Source organism: Musca domestica, unplaced genomic scaffold (genome assembly GCF_030504385.1).
Source record: "Musca domestica strain aabys unplaced genomic scaffold, Musca_domestica.polishedcontigs.V.1.1 58, whole genome shotgun sequence".
Lineage (NCBI taxonomy): Eukaryota > Metazoa > Arthropoda > Insecta > Diptera > Muscidae > Musca > Musca domestica.
The window spans coordinates 3,314,984-3,339,227 of NW_026712360.1; the positions used below are offsets into that span (position 1 = coordinate 3,314,984).

At 36.3% G+C, this 24,244-nt stretch overlaps 4 protein-coding genes across 5 annotated transcripts; 3 read left to right on the forward strand and 1 right to left on the reverse strand.

Moving 5' to 3' along the window:
- Positions 1-1,163: 1,163 nt before the first annotated feature.
- Positions 1,164-2,071, forward strand: LOC131805574 (trypsin beta-like). Its single transcript, XM_059128879.1, has one exon. It carries the CDS (start codon positions 1,210-1,212, stop codon positions 1,981-1,983), a length of 774 nt encoding a protein of 257 aa, XP_058984862.1. The 5' UTR covers positions 1,164-1,209; the 3' UTR covers positions 1,984-2,071.
- Positions 2,072-3,781: 1,710 nt separating this feature from the next.
- On the forward strand, positions 3,782-19,012 carry LOC101889204 (myeloid leukemia factor). 2 transcript variants are annotated; one of them, XR_009343713.1, is made up of 6 exons: positions 3,782-4,042; positions 6,865-7,082; positions 7,145-7,721; positions 10,719-11,051; positions 14,063-14,430; positions 17,579-17,721. XR_009343713.1 is itself a non-coding variant. In XM_005189583.4 (5 exons), exons 1-5 carry the CDS (start codon positions 3,993-3,995, stop codon positions 17,769-17,771), a joined length of 1,371 nt encoding a protein of 456 aa, XP_005189640.2. In that variant the 5' UTR covers positions 3,782-3,992; the 3' UTR covers positions 17,772-19,012. The 2 variants fall into 2 exon arrangements, 1 of the variants encoding a protein (XP_005189640.2); XM_005189583.4 differs by lacking the exon at positions 14,063-14,430 and having other exon boundaries at positions 17,579-19,012.
- Positions 19,013-20,665: 1,653 nt separating this feature from the next.
- On the forward strand, positions 20,666-22,132 carry LOC131805605 (tubulin beta-2 chain). The gene is made up of 2 exons (XM_059128966.1): positions 20,666-21,095; positions 21,152-22,132. The coding sequence occupies exons 1-2, from the start codon at positions 20,703-20,705 to the stop codon at positions 22,097-22,099; spliced, it is 1,341 nt and encodes a 446-aa protein (XP_058984949.1). The 5' UTR covers positions 20,666-20,702; the 3' UTR covers positions 22,100-22,132.
- A 744-nt stretch (positions 22,133-22,876) lies between these two features.
- On the reverse strand, positions 22,877-24,243 carry LOC131805571 (uncharacterized). The gene is made up of 2 exons (XM_059128874.1): positions 24,036-24,243; positions 22,877-23,960 (listed from the first exon to the last, which is right to left on the reverse strand). The coding sequence occupies exons 1-2, from the start codon at positions 24,070-24,072 to the stop codon at positions 23,086-23,088; spliced, it is 912 nt and encodes a 303-aa protein (XP_058984857.1). The 5' UTR covers positions 24,073-24,243; the 3' UTR covers positions 22,877-23,085.
- Between the last annotated feature and the right edge of the window lies 1 nt (position 24,244).

A 24,244-nucleotide genomic window follows, 5' to 3' on the forward strand; every position in this document is an offset into this window, starting at 1 on the left:
GCATGTTCTCGTCAAGTTGTCTAGGCTTGAGACTAAGGGGGTTCTCTATAAATTATCAGGAAAATCTAATTGGTTTGACGAAAAAAAAAATCCTTGATAAAGGAGGTCAGTTGCCTATGGAATACTGTATTAGATGATCCGAAGGAAATCATGCCGCTACATAAAAAATACAGCTATTATTTCAATGATTATTTTAATATATTGGGCGCCATTCTAAACAGCCATGGACGGATCTGCATATGAGTCATTTTTTTGAAATTGATTTTCCTCCCTAGGATTCTCCGCTAAAAGATGATGTCTCAGAATTCATCGCTTTGAACCATAGCGTCCATGTTTGTTTAGTATGTAACCGATGGCGCCCAATATATAGATGACTTACTGGGTTCCTTAAAAGAAAGATAATGATTCCTTTCTTTTAAGGAACCCAGTGAGTCATCTATATATTGGGCGCCATCTTCTATCTTTTTGGTAGTGGCATGATTTCCCTCGGATAATCTAATACTGTATTCCACAGGCAACTGACCTGCTTTATCAAGGATTTTTTTTCGTGATAATGATTTTCAATGTGCAGATTCATCTGTGGCTGTTTAATATGGCGCCCAATACACAGAAATAATCATGGAAATAGCAAGTCTGCTGTGTTCTGCTATTTTTTCTAGTGACATCTATTTCTTCGGATAATCTAATGCTAGCTTTATCTCCAAATTAATTGCCTATTGGCAGAATTACGTTTCAAAATTATGTATATATCCACCCTCCTCTCCCCCTTCCTTCCCACAGCATGTGCGTCGTAGACTTCCTTACCATAGATCATATGATCTCTTCCAGGTCAAATAAATACAATAAATCAACAAATTATTATAACACCCCGCCCATATTTGGCACACGCATCGCTAGATAACGAAACACTGTAAAAGTTGTTGGCCTCAACCTCAACCGCGATCAAAACAAACAAGAGAAATCAATGCTTAGCAAAGAAAAAAAAAACGTCTAGCCACCCGCCATGATAAGATAGTCAGTCGGTGGTCAATGCCTAAGCAGTATCTATGAAATTTATGACCATTAAAAAATCGCTGAGAGTTGGAAAAATTTACAACCCATGAAAAATTCGCACAATAGAATTTTCCAACAAAAAAGAAGCACTTCTATAAAAATGCCTTTCCATTAATAGAATCCATGTAGTTTCTTGCTGAGTTGAGAGAAGACAACATGTATCGCAGCGCATTCGTTTTATTGGCCTTGATGGCTGCCTCTGCTATGGGCAGTATCATTATGCCACGTCTGATTCCCGATTTGGAGGGTCGTGTTGTAGGCGGTGAGGATACAACCATCGATCAATACCCCTATCAGGTATCTGTACGCCTTTTGGGTTCCCATGTGTGCGGTGGTAGCATCTACAACTCCCGCGTTGTTGTAACTGCTGCCCATTGCATCTACAGTTTCTTGGGTGCCAGTTCCTACAGCATTCAGTATGGTATAACCAAGGTTGGTGGTTCTAACAATGTCATCGGTGCCCAACGTATTGTCAAGAACGAGAAATACGATTCCTCTTCGATCAACAATGATGTTGCCTTGATCTTCTTGTCTTCGGATATTCCATTCAGTGCCACCGCCCAACCCATTCCATTGGCCTCCGCTGAACCTGAACCCACCACCGTTGCTGTTGTCACTGGCTGGGGTACCACCGAGGAAGATGGTGCTTCTGCTTCGATTTTGCAAAAGACCGAGGTATTGATTGTCGCCAGAGATGTGTGCAATAGCCAATATGCTGGCATCAACGAAATCACCAATGTTATGTTGTGCGCTGCTGTTGAAAATGGCGGTAAGGATGCTTGCCAAGGTGACTCGGGCGGTCCATTGGTTGCCAACGGTGAATTGGTCGGTATTGTTTCCTGGGGTGTTGGCTGTGCTCGTGCCGATTTCTCCGGTGTCTACAGCAATGTTGCCGAATTGAGAGATTGGATTGAGTCCAATTTGGCTTAAATTTAATTTTTTGGAATAAATCTTGTATAATAGTAGCTAAAGAAGAAAGTATTTTATTTTCAAATAGAAAAAAGAAGCAATGAGGAAAATTGAGGATTTTTAAAGGTGAGGGTGCATAAGCAGCGTGGCATCATGTCTTGGTATATAAAAGTCAAACAGCAGGATTCAAGTACGGCTCTGGCATATTGTTATTGTATGTCACAAAATAGGTTATGCGAAGACTTCAAGTTGTTTATGTACCCATACCTTAACTGTAAAATAATTGTAAATATATTTTCGTCATTAAATTACTTCTTTACTTAAAAGGAATATTTTCTGGAACCGTATTCTTGTTCTATGAAAATATGATAATAAAATTCTTCCTTTATACAACTTTCCACTTGACATTTATTTGTCTTACAAACGATCATATTTTAAATGAACAAGAATTGAAAAGTATAGTTAATCGATGAAACTTCAATATGTTAAATAATGTGTACCACACTCTATGAGTATGATAGTTGAAAAAGTACATTAGCTACCGTTATTAGGCAATAATACCACACACTCCAAAAGACATTGGCAGCACTTAACAAACTTCAGTGTTGCCATATCCTTGTTAATGGAAGACGAATACAGAACAACCATGGTAGAAAAATACAGGTAGTCGCATCAACACAGCTGAATGGACAATGAACTGTCAAACCAATTTTGGGATTGACATTTTTCAATTTCAGTTTTCACTCAAATTTGTCTACGAGTTTTAATGTGAGAGTACATAAAACGCTTTTTTGACCGGCTTCTTCGTAGAGAAACAAAGATGTTCTAGGTTGACTTGGCCCGATTTTGGTCCTACTCTCCTTTGTTTATTTCCGAAGAAGCCACTCGATGACTAAAGCCAGTCAATAAAGCCTATTATGTACTCTCACCTTTAATGCTTCTGTTTATTGTTTTAGTTTCACTTAATTCATTGCTGGTCTTCCCTGCTGTCACTGCCTTGCTTTCTTCTCCCCTATTTATATTTATTGTCCTGGATTCTCTTTTATTTAATCCATAGATGCCCTTCCCAGCTGTCATTGCATAGCTTTTTTTCTTCTGCATTTCCTTCACTAATATAATATTACATTTCAGTTTAATTCCTGATTTTTTTTAATGTCTCGAATATGAAATGAGATTGACATAATATATACCATAGTTTTGTAATAAATGTATTATTACATCAAGACTTCGGTCCGGAAATGTGTCTCAAATTTCCAGACTTTATCCATCTACATTTTCTGTCAAATTTAACTGTATAGAAAACATGTTCCCATCTCAGATTTGTATGTATACAATGAATATTTAAATAAAAAATTTGACAAAGAGATGTTGTCAAATTAATAATTTTGAAAAAATGTAAACATATGATTGCATGACATTGCCTTCTTAATTCTACCATGGTATATATAAAGAAACGCCAGATAAACAGTAATTATATCATCCGAATAATGTATAAATAAACACACAATCTTCGCCCACTGAATCTTTTAAACGCTGTGGGCAAACCTTCAATGCTATAAAGGAAATACAGGATTAATTCTTGTATAAGAATTTCAAATAAAAAAGGAACATAGCTAATTTCCATATTTCTTGATTACAGCAGTATTTCTTTACTATTTATCTGCTTTGTTTGGAAACCACATTTCTATTTGCATTAATTATTTTTTATCTTATTTTGTATTGTGTGAACTGCCCTAATAGCAACTGTAAGACAACCAATATTGCCACTCACCTCAAAGCAGTGCAGCCAACATCAAACGAAGAAAAAAACCTACGAAACATATGGCACGATTGTTGGAAAATAATTAGGAAATCAACGCGAAGACAAACACGACGTTTGAGAGAGCGAAAAAACAGTGAAAAACCCAAGTTAAAACAAACCCCTTCTCGAAACCAATTACATTAAATTGTGAAAAACCTAAACGGCTAAGTGTTTTCTAACATTGCAAAAGGAAATCTCGGCGATAAACCTCAATAATTAAACAGACAAAATGTCGCTATTCGGCTCATTAATGGGTGACTTCGATGATGATATCTTTGGGTAAGTGTGTGTGTATTGGGCTTTTTTGTGTGTGTGTTCAGAGATGGAAAAAAAATGAAATAAAGCCAATACCTCTATGTAAATGTGTGTTTAAAAGGAAAACGAAAAGAAAAACGATTGAAAGATTTGTAAAAGTAGAATGATTTGAAAATTTGCGATGGGGTGTGGAAAATTTTCCAAACACACAGGTGAAAATGTTCGAATTTGTTTTGTCAATCAATTACAAAATGATGTTATGTTATGGGTTAGACGGAGGGGAGGGGGGTTATGACAAAAACTACCATGCCAAACTGCGTCACCCCGCAAAAAACAACAAGAAACAGGGAGGTAGGAGAAGGTATCTAATGTTAGTAACAAAAACATGTATATAGGCACATTTTCGGGTCGTTGCAGGGCGGGTATCATATTTTGACCCTTACTTTATGGGCTTCAAGGTAAATCAATGACTGTTACACATAGCTTTTTTTCTGCTTGTATCCTTCTCCCACCCCTCAACCTTTTTTCGGTTTTCAACAATAGAGGGCAGTTTTCTAGAAGTTGATTTTCGAAATATCAAGAAATTTCCCGGACCCATGATTTGCATTATATATATGACAACTGTGGGCTATATTGTCTCAGTTGTAATCTGACTTCGCCAAAAGAAGTGTTCTAATTTGAGAAAGCAATGCTTTTTAGGAAAAATAAAAATAAAGAAAATACATCAACTGAATTGAAAAATATAACAGCAAAATCAAATTGTGTTACCTCCAATGTCAACATGGATAAAGAAAACGAAGATACTGTTGAGTATGTAATAATGTGTGCAGATTTTCACACTTTTACATCATCAAGGACATTTGTTTGAAATACTGGGCGACAATTTCAGAGGCAGTTAGGGAAAAACATTTTAATTTTCGAAGTGAAAATAAAACAAGGCCCACAATTTTATTTTAGAAAAAAAAATGAAAATTATTTTTTAAAAATATTCAATTAGAAAAGCGAAACTTAACTTTAAAAAATATACCAAAACAAAATATTAAATGTTCAAAAATATGAATGCTGAGTAAAGGAAAGGCGTTTCTGATATAAAATCCAGTGTTTAGTTTATTTTAAATCAAATCGGACTCAGAAAAATATACCAAGTACTTAATAGAACTCTTGGAATATTTAACTTAATCGAGACGACTTTTTATATACGTCTATAAAGTCAGGTATTTTAATGATGGTGCATATCTTCTTAGACTTCTATGAATCACTTTTCTCGACGTCTGTAAATACGCCATTCTGCGAAACAACAGAGGTAACTTCCAGAACATTTATAAAGAAATATTCGTGGACATGTTTCAACAAACCTAACAATTCTGAAATATTCTTCTGTGTCTAGAATCAAAGGGGCATTCAATAAAGACGTCGAAGAAATACAGGGGAAAATAAAAAAAACTGCAATAAAGTCAAAAGCCATAATTTTTAAATTTTATTGAATGAAAGCAAAAAAGGTCGGAAAGAGCATCAAATTTTAGAATAAGTTTAGATTTTGTTCGAATTGGTCACCTTCAAATGGCCAATGAAACCGTCACACGCTACCCGAATGTTCCTCTGCGTTATGTTGGCCCATTCCCGGCGAAGCGCTTGCTTGAGGTGATCGACACTTTGGTATTTTTTAGTGCCATCCTTGCTTTCCAAAATACTCCAGACTCAATAGTCCAACGGATTGGTATCTGGAGATTTTGGTGGCCATTGTGCACTGGAAATGAAGCGAGGAACCTCATTTTGAACCCATTCTTGGGTGGCGCGTGCTAAGTGCGATCGTGCTGAGTCCTGTTGGAATTTCCAAGGTATGCAGCCAAAATGTTTGCGTGCCCAAGGCTTTAATACACCCTGCAGAATATTTCCGAAATTATATTCGGCATTTTTTCTGAAGAAACGGTCGATTAATACGAGCGGAGAGCGACCATCGGCTGTTATGGCGAACCACTCCATCACCATGTCCGGAGCTTGAGTTCTGTTGGCCAACCGAAGGTGCACATTTTGGCCAAGCGAAGCAACTCTTTAGCTCTTTTGAGTCTATTTTCTTTCTGTTGCGGTATAAATTCTTGCACTTTTTGCAATTTCAATGGCTTTACCCCGAGCTCATTTTTTAATATTTGCCGAATGGAATATTGCGATATTTTCAGATCACGAGCCATTTTTCGGCCACTGCGGCGCGGGTTTCGATCAAGACGCTTCTTTACTTTCCGAACCATTTCTACTGATGTTTTGATGTTTTCTTCCGTGCACTTCCTTGACGTCAGGCTACGCTACCGGTAATTAGCGATGGAACGAGACACAAAATATTTATTCACATTTAAATGCTGTAGTGCTCCAACGATAGCCACTTATGGTTTTCCAGCCAAAATATAAAGAAATCTCACTATCACGCTTGAATTCCATCACAAATAACTTTTTTCTGGAAAATTCTAACCAAAAAGCTTTTATAGGCTTGTAAACAATGTAATGATCTGTCACTGGAATAATTTTAACAGCTGCCGGACGAGTGGCTTAGAAATGACAGCAGTCTGAAATTGGTTGCAATTTTTTCATCTTACCCTGCATGTCTTCAATTATTTCCCTTTATAAAGAGTTCATCATGGATTTTCTAAACACCTTTATAGACTCCAGGGCCCTATTCTGTAACTATTAAACAACTATACTCATTGTATATTTTACAAAAAAATCATTTGACTCTTTTATTTTTCAATAACAAATTAAATAAAAAGTTACAGAATTTGGGCTACAGATATCCTTCTTTACACAAACTCTTTTCAATCTCATTTTATTCAAATCTATTTATTTCTCCTTTTTAGAAACCACATGAACGCCATGAACATGCAAATGCGTTCCATGAACCGTTTGATGAATTCATTGATGCCCGATCCATTCAATATGCTGACACCCTTTGATCCCGGTTTTCAACAGAACGCCTTGATGGAACGTCAAAATGGCCCAGCAATGGGTGGCCTGTTCGGCTTTCCAGCCATGGGACCAATGATGATGCCCAATATGAATCGTTTGCTGAGTGCAGGTAAGTTTTTCAAAAAATACTACAAAAATCTCTTCAGATATTAAAAACTGTCTTCCTTACAGATATTGGTAACAATGGTGCCTCGTTCTGTTCAAGTTCCGTCATTACCATGTCTTCAGGACCCGATGGAAGACCACAAATTTATCAGGCTACCAGCAGTACTAAAACCGGCCCAGGGGGCATACGTGAAACCCGTCGCACCGTACAAGATTCCGTCAATGGTGTCAAGAAAATGGCCATTGGTCATCATATTGGTGAGAGGGCTCACATTATTGAAAAAGAACAGGACATACGTTCCGGCCAGCTGGAGGAACGTCAAGAATTCATCAATCTCGATGAAGATGAAGCCGAGGATTTTGATCGTGAATTTACCACCAAGGCTAGTGGCGGACGTATGGGACAACGGGCCATTGGTGGTGTGCCCGGAGCAGCACCACACCAACAAACTTTAACCATTGAACCAATAGACGATGATGACGACGATGAGGTTATTGAAACTACAGCTGCGGCCGCACATCACAGTCATCCACAGCATAGACCATCCTCGTCGTCGGGTTCACACAATCGTAGATACTTGCCAGCATTACCTGCACCACCACCACAACACCAACAACAACACCCATCATCACATCAAAATAGGTAAGTCACAATGAAATGTAATTGATATTTTGTCATTTGATTTGTTTTGATTGTAGAAAATGTTTTGTAATTAGCCTAAAAGCTATGAGCTTCATTAACATTTTTATTATTATTATTACTATTATGATTGTAATTAATGATAGACTGATTTAGGTGTAAAGTTTATTATTTGACGGCCAAACGAAAGAAAAGAAAAAAAATCGAAAAGCAACACAATTGACCTCATTTATATGTATTTAGTTTTTTTTTTGTATTTATGTATTATTCGTCATGAATTGTTAATGCAACAGGATATTTTTTTCCAAAATCATTACTCATACTCTACACCACATATTTGCAGCAAAGCATATTTCACAAAAAAAACTTTTGGGTCACTAACTTAGATGCTTCTAAAAATTTCATGAAATACTTCGTCCGTGTGCCAACTAAGTACATTTTGGATTAACTAAAATCAAATATTTTATTGAATTTGATTAGTTCCTTAAAGCACTTTGTTCAAATTATATCCAACACTTCCTTGGTGGTGACAGAAGGCCCTGGAAGTAGTAGCAAAAATTGAACATTGATTTTTTAATATCTACTAACCAAGCATTAAAAATAAATTTTAATTATACCGTCAGCCATAGTCGAAATAACGCTTTTAGACCCTATGTCTCTTTAGACCAAATCCTTTTCAGGACATTTGGAGTCAATCTAGCGATGTCCGTCTGTCTGGCTGGTGGGCACGATAACTCTCGAAAGAAGTATCCGATTTGATCCAAACTTGGTAGATCGTAATATTATTATCAAATTTAGATCAAGTTCGGAGATGGGCAATATCGGTCCATTCTTTCTGGTACCTCCCCCACAAAATGTCAAATTTTTCAAAGAAAATAATTTATTGCACAGAAAGAGAAAGAACAATCTGATTTGGCCTCCACTTTGCGAATCCTAATATTTTCATCAATACTAGGTCTGGTGCGAAAATGGACAATATCGGTCGACTCTATCAAGTACCTCCCCCACAAAGGGTCAACATTTTTATTAATAGTAACTCTTATAAAATGTGATGTGAAGTGTCCGATTGTTTTCAAATTACACACATTCCAATATTTATATTAACCCAATGTCTGGTGTTAAGATGGAACATATCGGTCCACTCCTTCTGGTACCTCCCCCACAAATGGTCGAATTTTTCAAAGAAAATATTTTCTGCACAGAAAGAGAAAAAACAATCCGATTTTACTCCAACTTTGCAAATCCTAATATTTGCGTCAGTGCTGGGTCAGGTGCGAAAACGGGCAATATCGGTCGACTCCATCGCGTACCTCCTATACAAAGGGTCAAAATTTTGAATAATTATGATTTTTATAAAATCTAATATAAGTGTTCGATTGTCTTCAAATTACACGCATCACAGCATTTTTATGAACCCAAGGTCTGGTGTGAAAATGGTATATATCGGTCCACACCTTCTGGTTCCTCCCCCACAAAGGGTCAAAATTTTGAGTATCCATGGAGCTCATAAAACATGAAATTAACAGCTGATTCCATTCAGATTTGGTACAACTCAATATTTCCATCTATACAAGATCTGTTATAAAGATGAAAGAGATCGGACCATTCCTTCTGGTACCTCCACCACAAAGGATCGAAGTTTTGAATAACCAAAACGATCATAAAATCCGAAATAAGCATCTGGGTGGGTTTCTTCAAATTACACACATCACAATATTTTTGTTAACCCACGGTCTGGTGTGAAGATGGAATATACCGGTGCACTCCTTGTGGTAAAATTTTGAGTAACCACGAAGTTCATAAAACACGAAATTAACATCCGTTTCCATTCAGATTTTGTACATATCAATATTTCCATCAACACAAGATCTGTTATAAAGATGATAGAGATCGAACCGTTTCTTTTGGTCGTTTCTAACCGACTGAAAGCATTTTACTTTTTTTTACACATTGACCCATTTAACTGTGGTGTAGAGACAGACAGACAGTCGGTTTTTATTATCGACTTTAGCTTGTTTTTACATTTTGGTTTTCTGTTTTTTTTTTCCTTTAGTTCCTTTTGATTTTGTCTCACATAGTTTTTCCTTTCGACTTCTTAACCATTGAAAATATTGTATTTAAAACCAAAATATGTATTTTTTTTCTTGAATATTCAATCTTTTTGCAGATATAATGATTATTAAATTCCATAACAATGCAAATGTGTGAATGCTACCCAAAAAAAAAAACAAAACAAAAGACACTACTAATACTTGAAACGAAACGAAATGAAATAACGAAATGCATTAACCATTTACAAAAAAAAAAAAAAAAAACTAAACCTTCTCCAAAAAAAAGCTAGCGATCTCTTTATAACAAGAAACCAAACAGAAATCCTCCTAAATACGTTTTAAGCAAAACGAATGCCAAGCAAATGCAAACACCTCTCTCGACTCGACTACAGTTGTTTAGATTAACTACTTAACTTAAGCTCTAACAAAACGATCGAATAACAAATAGTTTAATCACCAATTCATCATCTCAAACCAAACTAATATTTGCCTTTGACCCCTCAAAATATTAAACCAAACACACCAAATTGAAATACTCGAAACTTGAGGTAGGCAGAATTTCTACATTGATTTTTTTTAAAAACAATTAGTTTTAATTAATTTGAAAATTATTTATATTTAATTTTATTTAAATTTTATTAGATTTCTTTGTCAATGTGTTTTCTTTATCATCATCATTATCACCATAGACCGTCATTAAACTTTTTTTTTTTTTTTACACAATTATTCATGATTCATCTTAGTGCCTTAGAGAATAACAAAAGCTATAGCTTCGATTTCAAAGCCAATTCCGCAATTCCCCCCCCAAAATCCAACAAGGAGTTCGAAATGAAAAAAAATGCAATATATATTTTTTTTAAATCGTCCATCCTCTTTTTCAAAAAAAAAAAACACCATTGAAAACGAAACTGAATCACCAAACTTCTTTTCTCTAACATTCAACATTCAGCTCCTCGTCCTCCTCCTCTACTGCTACAACAACAGACGAGTCAAGAAAATCCACGGACAATACTTTGCCATCATCATCCAATAAATTGAGACAAATTGACTCCAACGGCCGATCTTTAAGCCACGGTACCGCCGCTGCCGCCGCCGCTACATCCACCAGCAACACTACATCGCCCTATATATCAACAACACCTCGACGTTTGTCCTCTGCCTATCGCAGTGGCAGCAGCCATGTTAGTGGTGTCTCACCGCGCCGTCCCCTAAGAACTCCACCATCATCGCCATTGGCCACAACACCAACAATGCATAATCACAGTACCACAACATCGCCAAGGTTTGTGCCACCAACAAAACAAGCATTTAAATAAGTTTTTTTTTTCAAAGAACGAAAATTTACAAAAACGAAAAACATCAACGCTGGAATTTTTTTCGATTAGCCACAAAAAGAATTCGGCGCAATGAGGACTTTTTCGTTATCTTTTTTTTTATCACTTAATTTTGATTCTTACAATTAACCTCAGCAAAAATAATTTATATCTTAAACCTGCATGATGAATAGCTTACAGTGGAATGAGAAGATTTGGAACAAATTTTGAAATGCATGAAAGTACCCTTGAAATTTCCCTGCAAACTTTATGATTTTATTCAAAACGTTATTTTGTTTTCAAATAACTTTATGCGATTTTTGTATCATGTCATTCTTTCTGGCAGAGAATAAATCAAAGCTGTGGAAACCATGGTACAATAAGGAGGTAGAACAGCTTCGAAAAATACAGCCCTGAGGCTATGCCCGCTTCTTGTCAAATTTGCATGCAACAAATTGTTTTTATTGTTTAAATATTTTTCCTCATTTTTAAAATCAGTTAGACAGCGGGAAAAAAGAATGATATGCCTGGATTTTCTTATAAAAATATGATTTTTTGAATCGAAAGGATACAATTAAAAATTTTACAGCTCTGTGGTGTAACTAGGCCTCTGCATTCACTAAATTTTGTAGCTGGAGGGAGGCTGCATTTCATTACCATCTTATTCAGGAATGGTCATAGGAATGCATTTCGAAACATTTTCATGTAAAATATACGAAAAATGGCAGAAAAGAAACTATTTCCAGAGGTGTGGGACCTGGACCCGCGTTCGTCCACGTTCTTATTATGGCCTCCATCATAAAATAGAGAATATTTTCAATTTGTTATTTGTAATGAGTATAAAATAGAAGAGAGGGCACAAGCACGATTAAAAGTTTACCCAATGAAGTAGATAGTTGCAGAATTTACATCTCTACTCATTTCTTCTTCGCTCTACGTATCTAGGCCACTATAATTGCTTAGTTTTGTAGCTGCATTTCATCTACCCCTACCATCTTATGGAGGAATGTACACTGGTTACATTTCGAAACGAAAAATGGCAGAAAATAAACCATTTTATACCGTATTATACCTCGGATGTGTGGTATCGAATATGATATTTTGGGCCTTCAGTGGGTAGTTTGACTCCTGATAAAATGCATTCAATTTATAGCCATCTTTTTGGTATAGCCTCCATACTGCGATACCTTACGATTTTCGGTATTTTTAAGATTTTGCCCTAATTGCCAACTAAATCAGCTGTAATTTGATATTTCGCTTTGAGAGTTGGGTGATGAACTCCCCGCAAAAAGTAGGTAACATAAGACAACTTTTTGGAATAGGTCCATTTAATAGTGTCTCCTAATTTTCGGTATTTTGCGGGTTTCAACCTAAATTTTCAAGTAAATTTGCTGTTCTGTGTGGGTTCATTTTTTTGGTATAGCACGGATATAATGGTGCCTTTTGATCTTAGGTATTTTGAAGGTTATCTCCCCATTTTCAAACCAAATCAGCTGTATTTTGATATTTTGGTTTCTTTGTGGGCAGTACAACTCCTCAAAAAAAAAATATATATATATATTCACTGCAAGCCAAGGCTCCATATAGTGGCACCCCCTGATTTTCGGGATTTTTAAGGTTTCGACTCCGATTTCTTACCAAATCAGCTGTAATTTGATGTTTCGCCTTGTGAATAGGGTATTTAACTCTCCACAAAAAATATAGGTTAAATTTTTGTTATAACTCGCATATAACAATATATCCTGATATTCCGCATTTTGAAGGTTTCATCCCTAAATTGACAACAAAATCAATTAATGGTACCTCCTGATTTTTGGTATTTTGAAGATTTCTGCTTTTTTTGTAGTTGGTCCTTTTTCGCGATTTAACGATGTTCGTCTGTCTGTCTGTTGAAATCACGATAGAACCAACATTATTTGACATAGAGCTTCAGAATTTGACAGAACAATTTGTATTATGTCTAGGATGGTTGGTATTGAAAATGAGATATATCAGTCCACGTTTTGATATAGCTCTCATGTAACTGTACCTCCCAATATTCGGTATTTTGATGATTTTTGCCACATTTTTCCACGGATTTGTCCAAAAATTGGTATTTGTAGTTCCTATTGGTTTCTAGTTTCTGTGGGGGAACATAGTATATATAGGTCCACGTTTTCGTATAACTTTTTGTAACAGTACCTCCCGATATTCGATATTTTGATGATTTTTCCCACAATTTTTTACGGATTTGTCAAAAATTGGTATTTGTAGTTCGCAATGGGTTCTAGCTCCGATGGCGGATCAAAGAATACATAGGTCCACGTTTTCGTATAGCTCCCATGTACCTCCGGTACCTCCCGATATTCGATATTTTTATAATTTTTGCCACAATTTTTCACAGATTTGTCTTAAAATTGGTATTTGTAGTTTGCAATGGATTCTAGCTCCGAAGGCGGAACATACTATACATAGGTCTAGTTTTTGGTATAACCCTACCTCCTGATATTCGGTATTTTGATGATTTTTGCCGCATTTTTTCACGGATTTGTCTAAAAATTGGAATTTGTAGGTCCCCTGATATAATTTCTTGTCGATTCTGCTTATTTTCACACTTTTTTTCATTTCCAACATCCACTGTAAACGTTCTCGTTTTTTTCAAACTATTTTTCAAAATTTGCAAAATAATAATTCTTTTATTTTCTAATTATTTTTTCCCAATAACTGTAACAATCCCTTAATCTTTCTACCATTCTATATCTACCCATTCCCACTAAATTTTCTATTTCTAAACAAAAAAATACTAATTAAATTTAAATTATTCTGATATTAATATCTCTTAATCTGGAATTTTTATTTTCTAAACAAAAACCCAATATCAAACGACAACAACATGCTATAATTAACAAAACACACAATAATGCACAATGACGATGGCTACAACGACGACGATATCGTTCAAAATTATGACCCGCCCATCATCACCAAAAAACAACTATAGAGATTGGCGTGTGTATAATCCAAGATTTTATCGCAAGTGAAAACATTTTTAAAAACCGCAAAAATCAAACAAAATAATTATTTTAAAAATAGAAAGAAGAAAAGAATTACAAACTCCCTCAACATACGAAAGTGAAACGATTATTTTTAAGCGACTTGCAACGAACGATTTTTTATTCTAAACATGGCATGTGTGGTGCATCTATAGGAAGCGATATGACCAACAATCCAACCAAATGCTGCTTTGTTTCCCCCCACTTCTTCTTTAAAGACGCTTTAACTTTTGCATTTACTAAGCAAAACTGTTTTTTCCTTGCATTACCGTACCTGGCGGCGCCGCAGCCTCAGTCTCTACTCTTAGCGTGACCTGTAAGATGTTTTTTTTTTTTTTTTTTTTTCACTTTTTCCCCTACTATACTATATCCATTTATGTAAAATATTGTACCACCAATCATTTGTATTTTTTCCTCTTCTCTTCTCCTCTCTTTTCATTTGTAAATATGTTTAATTTTTTTCATACATCTCTCAATATGGGTAAATGGGTTTAATTTCATAATATTTGGAAATAATGTCTTTATTCATAATTGTTCTTTTTGTTTATTCCTCGTATGTTTATTTCAAGATATACATATAATTTATTAATGCTTGTTGTAAATGACCGTTTGGTTTTTGTGGTAAAAACATGTCCGTCCCTTATTGTTGTTATAATCAGTTTGCTTTTGATAACCAAATAACTTTAAAAGGGGGATGTACTAGGTGTTGAGGTATGCAACCAAGCATTCATTTAATAAATTTTGTATTTTAATAAAATAACTATTTAAATTATATTCTCTAACATATGGTCTGTTCCAGAACTGCAAGAATGTAAAAAGTTTTTATAACGTAACCGATTTTCCCTTTAATATATCGAAAAACATGCAAACCAGGCAATAAATAGTATAGGAATGATGGTCCGGTGAAGAAGGCATATATAAATATTTGAATTGTCCTAAAGCCTCCTGCCAAATTTCCATAACCGGAGAATCCAATTTCCAACCAATCAACTGCCCCAAATAACCGTACCTAGGGATTTCGGATATTTGGAAAGTTTTCGATGCCAATTCCCCACCGAATCTGCATTGTTTTTTATGATATGTCTTGCTATCAGTGGATAGTTTTAATCCTCGCAACAAATGTTCACTAGCAGTACCATTTCTGTGTGGGCACATTTTTTTTGGTATAGCACGGATATAATGGTACCTTCTGATTCTAGGTATTCTGAAGTTTACGTTCCCAATTTCAACCAAATCAGCTGTATTTTGATATTTTGGTTTCTTTGTGGGCAAAATATTCACTGCAAGCCTCAAAAAATATTCACTGCAAGCCTAAGACCCATAGAATGCCACCCTCTGATTTTCGGGATTTTTAAGGTTCTCCGACCCTAACCAAATCAGTTGTAATTCGATATTTTGCTTTGCGAATAGGGTGTTTAACTCTCCACAACAAATATAGGTAAAGTTTTTGGTATAAATCGCATATAACAATATCTCCTGATATTCCGCATTTTGAAGGTTTCATCCCTAAATTTGAAACAAAATCAATTAATTGTACCTCCTGATTTTTGGTATTTTGAAGATTTCTGCTCCTAGATTTTAATCGAATCATCTTTCATTTCACATTTTTTGTAGTTAGTCCTATTTTTGCGATTTAACGATATTCGTTTGTCTGCCTGTTGAAATCACGATACAGCCAACATTATTTGACGTAGAGCTTCAGAATTTGGCAGAACAGTTTGTATTATGTCTAGGATGGTTAGTATTGAAAATGAGATATATCAGTCCACGTTTTGATATAGCTCCCATGTAACGGTACCTCCCGCTATTCGGTATTTTGATGATTTTTGCCACATTTTTCCATGGATTTGTCCGAAAATTTGTAGTTTGCAATGGATTTTATAGATCCCATGTAACGGTACCTCCCGATATTCGATATTTTGATAATTTTTACCACAATTTTTTACAGATTTGTCTTAAAATTGGTATTTGTAGTTTGCAATGGGTTCTAGCTCCGGTAGCGGAACATAGTATATATAGGTCCACGTTTTTGTACCTCCCGATATTCGATATTTTGATAATTTCGCCACAATTTTTCTAGCTCCGATGGCGGAACAACATAGTACACATATTTCCACGTTTTGGTATAGCCTCCATATAACCGTACCTCCTGATATTCGGTATTTTTATGGCTTTTGCCCCATTTTTCCACGGATTTGTCTAACAATTGGTATTTGTAGTTTGCAATGGGTTTTAGCTCCGGTAGCGCAACATTGTATATATAGGTCCATGTTTTCGTATAGCTCCCATGTAACGGTACCTCCCGATATTCGATATTTTGATGACTTTTGCCACATTTTTCCACGGATTTGTTTAAAAATTGGATTTTGTAGTTCATAATGGGTTCTAGCTCCGTTTGCAGATCATTGAATATAAAGGTCCACGTTTTCCTATAGCGCACTCATAATGATACCCATCGATATTCGGTATTTTAATAATCCTACCCACGAAATTGTTTCTAATTTGGTATTTAAGAAGATTTGGTAGATGACAATCCTTGAAGTATAAAAATGGTCTATAGAGGTTCCCGTTTTGGTATGGGCCGCCCACCCATTGTGTGGTTTTGGAAAAGTTTAACAACATTATCCAAACGGTCTTATTGTTATTTGTAGTTTAAAGTGGAAGAATTCAGAAACTTTTATATAAAAATGTTTTCTTTAGCCAAAGGTGGGGGAGGGTATTAAAAGTTCGGCCGGACCGAATTTAATGTTCTTTTACTTGTTTTTTATCTGCGCTTGGAACATTTCTTTGCATTTTATTATTTAAAATTTTTGGAGTTCAAGCTCTGGAATGAGTATTTTTTAATCTAAATCTAGACGAGTTTCTGGACATGTCATCGCTAAATCCAGAATTTCCCTTATAAACTCTTATTTTTATATTAATTGAAGTTATGTGAAAAAAACCATACTGTGCCTCTAAAACTCAATATTGGAGAGAACTAGAAAATTATGGCATTCCGGAATTACCATCTACTGAAAGCGGCGAATGTCACTTTGCTCGGCAACACAAAAATATTTACAAAAAATACGCCTTAAAGATGAAGCCTGCTTTGTAACAATGTGTTGTATGAGTGGATGTAGCAGCCGATGCCAAAAAAAAAAAATCGCTTGTACAGACTCTCCATCTTCATATTCCTTACTTTGTAACAAACAAAATTGTCACTTAACCCTCCTTTTCCCCCTCCAAGCAGCTTTCATATTATTCTCATCAACTTAATTTGCAAGCGCTTTTGTTTGAATTTTCTCATTGGATCATATTATTTATTCATTTCATTTAATTTTGTTTTATTAATTGTTGTATTTTTTGTTGTTTTTCTTATGTTTTTCTTTTGTTTACTTTTAAGTTTTTTTTTATATGGTACATGTTTTTTGTATAAACAATTATCTTGCAAAATACTAATCACTGTTTTCCAATTTCTTTTACAGCGTTCATCCACATCCCTATAATTCTTCAGCGGCCAGGCGTTCACATCATCATCATCATAATCACCACAACCATCATCATCACCGCTCCAAACATGGCGCCAAGCATACGAGCAGTTCTCCAGCTCCAGCCGCAGCAGCAGCACCAACAAATAGTAATAACAAATCTTCAGAAGAATCCAACAATCAAAACTAATTCAAATCGCAGGAAGAAGGCAAAGGGAGATATGGCAAGAAGACCTTGGGAGAATATGTGGATTATCAATATTAACAAAAAAAAAAAAAAAAAAAAACCCTTTAGCATAGTTGTGTAATGTTTTGTATGGAACAGCAAACAAAAACAAGCAGCCCCAGATGATGGAATTGGATTTCGTTTACCTTTCAGTTATCTCTTTATTTGTATGGCAAGACATCACTTAAGCGTATAAAAACAAACCCCCCTACCAGATAAGATGACCCAATGCTAAACCCATAACAAAAAATAATAAAGAGAAATAAAGCAACCATCCCCCAGAAGAGGAGGTAGAAGAAGAAGAAGAGAAAACAGGCGAACGAACAGCAGTATCCAGCATACATAATATGTTTTATTTTTAATTACTTTAGAATTTTAGCTTTATAAACAAAACAAAAAACGTATATATTTACCAAACCACCCCCTCTCCACTCCCCTCCTACCACCCCCTATTAATGTAATCTCCTTTTTCTCATTTAAATCATATGTTGCAAAAAACAAGAAATTTCCAATCTTAAAACAATGACCATTACTACAGACACCTCGTCTCTGTGGAGCAAGTACAACAAGAAAACGATATCAAGTTGTGTTGGGTAGGACAGAATTTATGGTTATTTGAATTCCATTTTTAAGTAGAATGCAGTTGAAAACAAACAAAACAAATGAATTCTCTTCATTGGCCTTATGTTGATATTTTTGTTTTTAATTTTAATTCCCATGCCTTTATAATTTAATTTTTTTTTTTGGATTTCTAATTGTTCTGGTGGCAAAATCGGAAAATTTGTTTAAATCTTGAAATTCAATTTGTAATATTCATTTCATTTTCTCAGAAGAATTGTTTAAATCTTGAATTTGTGATTTTCATTTCCTATTGTGTTTTTTTTTTTACTTTTTGTATTTATCAAAATAATTGTCAATTTTCTTATAAATCCTTTTTTTTTAATTGAATTCATAGCGTTATATCTTGAATTTTTTTTGAATTTAATTTATATTCTTTATATTTTTATGTTTCTTATTTTTTACCATTATTATTATTTCCCATAAGAAATTTTGAAGATATCCCTTCATTATTTTTGTTTTTTTCAAATCTAATAATAATTGATATAAAAAACTAGTTTAAAGAAGAATAAGAAGTCGAAGAAGAAGAAGAAGAAGCAGAATAAACACCCTATTCGATAAATATATCAATTTAAATCTAAACGAAATGTGTGTTTTTATTTCAATCATCAATCGAACAGAGATACTTTGGGCATTTGTGGAAGGTTTCAAGTGAAACATGATGGGTTTCCAGTTTTTTAAGATCTTTAGAATGTACATGGTTGGTTCTGGTTTAAGGTTTCTACAACTGCTTTACTTGCAGACCTTTGTTCCATTGTGCTCATCCTAGGAAGAATAAAGTTATTGGTGATAGAAGAGATGGAGAAAGAAAATAAAGGGTTTGTAGGGAGATGGGATTTGTGCCTCAGAAGAAGAAGTTTCCCTCACCTGCCAAATAGCCTACGTCTCTTTTTGGATAACATGGGACACCCATAGTAGTTGTTGGATCATCTCCACCTCTTCTCCCTCTTTACATAGTATACAGTAGGCCAGAACACTGTTTTCCCTCTTATGGTCAGTATCTCATACTCAGTATGCCTACCGCGATAAGCGACAAAAGGGATCTTGTTTTTTTTCTCGAGATTAACGACCAAATGACCTTAGATACCCTCCTATCGTCTTCCAGCTTCTTCGATGAGATATTTTAATACCCTCAGCCAAGGGCTAGAGAGGATATATATCATTCAATACGGTCCAAACGTGCCTAGTCGAAATAACGATTTTAGAACCTAGGTCTATTTGGACCAAATCCGTTTCAGGACATTTGGAGTCGATCTAGCGATGTCCGTCCGTCCGAATGGACTCTGGAATGGAGCATCTGATTTGTTCCAAACTTGGAACATCGTAATGTTCTTATCAAACTTAGATTGAGTGCGGAGATGGACAATATCGGTCCACTTCTTATGGTAGCAACTCCCCCTCAAAACGTCGAAATTTAAAAAAAAATATTTTGCTGCACAGAAAATTAACACCCGATTCCATTCCAGACTTGGCACATCTCAATATTTCTATCAACACAAGATCTGTTATAAAAATGTTAGAGATTGGGCCATTCCTTCTGGTACCTCCCCTACAAAGGGTTAAAGTTTTGAATAAGCAAAACGATTATAAAATCCGAAATAAGCATCGGGTTCTCTTCATATTTCACACATCCCATTATTTCTACTAACACAAGATATGCTGTGAAGAAGGGATATATCGGTACACTCCTTATGGTACCTCCCCTCCACAAAAGGGTCAAAATACTGAATATCAATGAAGCTCATAAAAAGCGAAACTAACATCCGATTCCATTCAGACTTGGCCCATTTCAACATTTCTATCAACACTAGATATGTTATAAAGATGGTAGAGATCGGACCATTTCCTCTCGTACCTCCCCCACGAAGGGTTAAAGTTTTGAATAACCAAAACGATTATAAAATCCAAAATTAGCATCGGATTCTCTTAATATTTCACACATCGCATTATTTCTACTAACACAAGATACGCTGTGGAAAAGAAGTCTTGCGAATCTCCCGGGCTTCTACGTTAGTCTCAATCCATAGAGAATTCTCTAACAACTTGTTGGCAAAAACACTCTACTAATTCCAAAAAAATTTTTCCAACCCCAGCAACATTTTGTTACTCAAAACACAAGCAATCCTTGAAAATTTTGTATCCGGAAAATAAAATAGTTTTCCTTACAAATATTGAAAGGCAGGAGTTTTTTTTTTAAAGCGGATATTTTTTTCTTTTGATTTTTCCAACGGTCAAATTTTTGAAGAAAACATTCTCCACACACACACAGAAAACAAAATGCGTGAAATTGTCCACATACAAGCCGGCCAGTGTGGTAATCAAATTGGTGGAAAATTCTGGGAAGTTATATCCGATGAACATTGCATCGATGCGACGGGAACGTATTATGGTGATAGCGATTTGCAATTGGAGCGCATCAATGTCTATTATAATGAAGCAACGGGAGCGAAATATGTACCCCGAGCAATTTTGGTGGATCTGGAACCGGGTACCATGGATTCGGTGAGGTCGGGGGCATTTGGTCAAATTTTCCGGCCCGACAACTTTGTGTTTGGTCAATCGGGTGCGGGCAATAACTGGGCCAAGGGTCATTATACCGAGGGAGCGGAACTGGTGGATTCGGTACTGGATGTGGTGCGCAAGGAATCGGAGGGTTGTGACTGTTTGCAGGTGAGTAACAAAGGCAAACTAAAAAATACATTTGATAACACAATTTCCCCCCACAGGGTTTCCAATTAACCCACTCATTGGGTGGTGGCACTGGTTCCGGCATGGGTACATTGCTGATATCGAAAATCCGTGAAGAATACCCTGACCGTATTATGAACACATTTTCCGTGGTACCCTCGCCCAAGGTATCGGATACAGTGGTCGAACCCTACAATGCCACACTGAGTGTCCATCAATTGGTGGAAAACACCGATGAAACCTATTGCATAGACAATGAAGCCCTGTACGATATTTGTTTCAGAACCCTTAAACTAACCACACCAACATATGGTGATCTTAATCACTTGGTATCGGCCACCATGTCGGGTGTGACAACCTGTCTCCGCTTTCCCGGCCAATTAAATGCCGATCTGCGTAAATTGGCTGTGAACATGGTACCATTTCCTCGCCTGCATTTCTTTATGCCTGGCTTTGCTCCCCTAACCTCAAGGGGTTCCCAGCAGTATAGGGCCCTAACAGTTCCCGAACTTACACAGCAGATGTTCGATGCCAAGAATATGATGGCCGCCTGTGATCCTCGACATGGTCGTTATCTTACCGTGGCTGCCATATTTCGTGGTCGCATGTCCATGAAAGAGGTCGATGAGCAAATGTTGAATATACAAAATAAAAACAGCAGCTTCTTTGTGGAATGGATACCGAATAACTGTAAAACAGCGGTGTGTGATATACCACCGAGGGGTTTGAAAATGTCGGCCACATTTATTGGCAATTCCACGGCCATACAGGAGTTATTCAAACGTGTTTCGGAGCAATTTACAGCCATGTTTCGACGCAAGGCCTTTTTGCATTGGTACACCGGTGAGGGTATGGATGAAATGGAATTCACCGAGGCCGAAAGTAATATGAACGATTTGGTATCGGAATATCAACAGTACCAGGAGGCAACTGCCGATGAGGAGGGTGAATTTGATGAGGATGAAGAAGGCGGTGGTGATGAATAGGAATTGTAGGTGGAAGCTCGCGGAAAATTTCTAGTATTTGTACAAATGTTTCTCTTTATTATTCTACTTTTCCAGTATTGGTTTTTTATTCTATGTATAGGTCGTAGATCCCTTGAATAATTATGTCTGGATAATAAACAAAATTTTAAAATAAAGTTCATATTTGATCTCTCTCAACGAGGTTTGGGAGGTATTTCGGTATAAGAAGTCCATGGTATTGAGAAAAAGATAAACATCTATGGGAATAAGAATTCATTGAAAGGGCTGACAGGATAGTAGAAAGGCAAGGTAGCCTATGGTGTCTGTATTAAATTGAAGTCAAGGAGAATTGAATCGATCCAAGCTGTCTCTACAGACGAGCTGAAATACCAGGAAGTCTACAAACAAAGAGACCAGATATTGTCGATGAGCTGAAGAATCAGGCAGTGATTATGGGCGAGCTTAGGGGCCAGGGTATTAATAAAGAAGCGATGAAGGTCACCTGATTCTTTTATTTAAGAAGGAGAGCCCATGTTTTATTACGATAAAGTGTGATGACCAGGGAATATTTAAATTAACAGGTTTAACTTTTTACAGACTGGATCTGTGGGCCTAGGGGTCTGTACAGACTGTTTGAAGGACCAGGGAGTCTTTACAGACGAACTGAAGGGCCGGTGAGTCTTTATAGACGAGTGGTAGGTCCGGTGAATCTTTATAGACGGACTGAGGGGCCGGTAAGTCTTTACATCCGAGCTGGAGGATATTTTAGAGAAACTAAGTGCAAAAGACGACTTCTGATGACGTTTTCAAAATGGTTGTCTGGCTACGTTTTCAATTCTTTTATTTTAAATAGTTTACAAGTCTTGTCCAAAAAAACATAAATAACCTAAATAATAAACAACAAATGTAGATTAATTAGTTTCTGAAAGAAAAATAAAATACTTAACAAAACCATTCCCCCCACTTCTACAGGAACTTAAAACTAAATCTTAAACCCCAAAAGGCATTCAATTATGTTCCAACTCCTCCGATTCATGCCAATTCTGTTTTATCATTTCCACAATTTGTTTACAAAAACGTGATTGTGAAAAATAATAACCCGCACAGGTGAGTATGAACAGCCAGGCTAAGACCAAAACATAATCCGTGCTATTGTCGGCGGAAATAACCAAGGGTGAGGGGGGCAGCTCTTTGGGTACCTCTGCGGGCTTTAGACCCGTATGCCTCGTTACAAATGTATTGAAATTGCCTTGAGCACGATATTTCACCACAGGACGTCCCTGATGGAACAGCATAATGGTGGGCAGGGCAACAATGCCAAATTCTGTGTTAAAGCTGGGGAATTTGTAGGCATCTATGGCGGCAACGGGTATGGTCTTAAAAGCATACGGCAACTCCACAATGGGTCCCGCCACCAATGAACAACCCAAACATGAGGGTGTGTAGAAGAATATCACCACACAGCTGCCGGGTTGATAACGTTTGGTGTTGTTACCAATTGGCTTGAGAAGATCAACAATTTCCTGTACCGAACTCATAATACGAATTTCATTTGTGTTATTCACAATCAACGGATGTTCGGGTAGACATTTGACCATAATGGGTGGCTTGCGTGGCGCCTCGGTTGCCAGCGGTGATGGTAGCAGATGTAGAATATATTCATCGTCTGGAAAACATAGCTGCAAATCTTCATAGCCAACAAAGGATATGAAATCATAGAGGCATTTTCCTCTTGACACTCCCAGCTCATCGACAGTCATTTCTTCTACCGATTTGGTGGTATTTGTGGCATTGTTGGCATTATCCTTTTGCAGGAAATCGAAGAGTTTGTAAAATGAGAAAAGAAAATGTTTCTTGGCCGAACAGCTTGTGGCACAAAGACCTGAGGAGGGGGAGATGAAAAAATAAACAAGTAATTATATGGTGTTCATTAGTCTCTGGTGTTTTATTTACTTACCAACGAAGAGAATTATTAATAATACGTTTGCTTTCATTGTTTATTTAAAGAAATAATCCAAGATTGTTTTGCTCTGGGAGCAGATGACGAAGGCGGAGGATTTTTTTTGTCGGCGTCACGTTGTGCTTTCTGTTTACTCTGTACACGACCACAAATGCATTCAACGTACGGAGATTTGTGAATGAAGGAATAGGCAAAACGCTGCAACA

Coding starts and splice junctions, on each gene's coding strand:
- LOC131805574 (XM_059128879.1), top strand. CDS start 1,210: ATGTATCGCAGCGCATTCGTTTTATTGGCCTTGATGGCTGCCTCTGCT.
- LOC131805605 (XM_059128966.1), top strand. CDS start 20,703: ATGCGTGAAATTGTCCACATACAAGCCGGCCAGTGTGGTAATCAAATT. Junction 21,096..21,151: donor AGGGTTGTGACTGTTTGCAG/GTGAGTAACAAA, acceptor TTCCCCCCACAG/GGTTTCCAATTAACCCACTC.
- LOC131805571 (XM_059128874.1), bottom strand. CDS start 24,072: ATGAAAGCAAACGTATTATTAATAATTCTCTTCGTTG. Junction 23,961..24,035: donor ATTAATAATTCTCTTCGTTG/GTAAGTAAATAA, acceptor CCCCCTCCTCAG/GTCTTTGTGCCACAAGCTGT.
- LOC101889204 (XM_005189583.4), top strand. CDS start 3,993: ATGTCGCTATTCGGCTCATTAATGGGTGACTTCGATGATGATATCTTT. Junction 4,043..6,864: donor TTCGATGATGATATCTTTGG/GTAAGTGTGTGT, acceptor TCTCCTTTTTAG/AAACCACATGAACGCCATGA. Junction 7,722..10,718: donor CCATCATCACATCAAAATAG/GTAAGTCACAAT, acceptor TTCAACATTCAG/CTCCTCGTCCTCCTCCTCTA.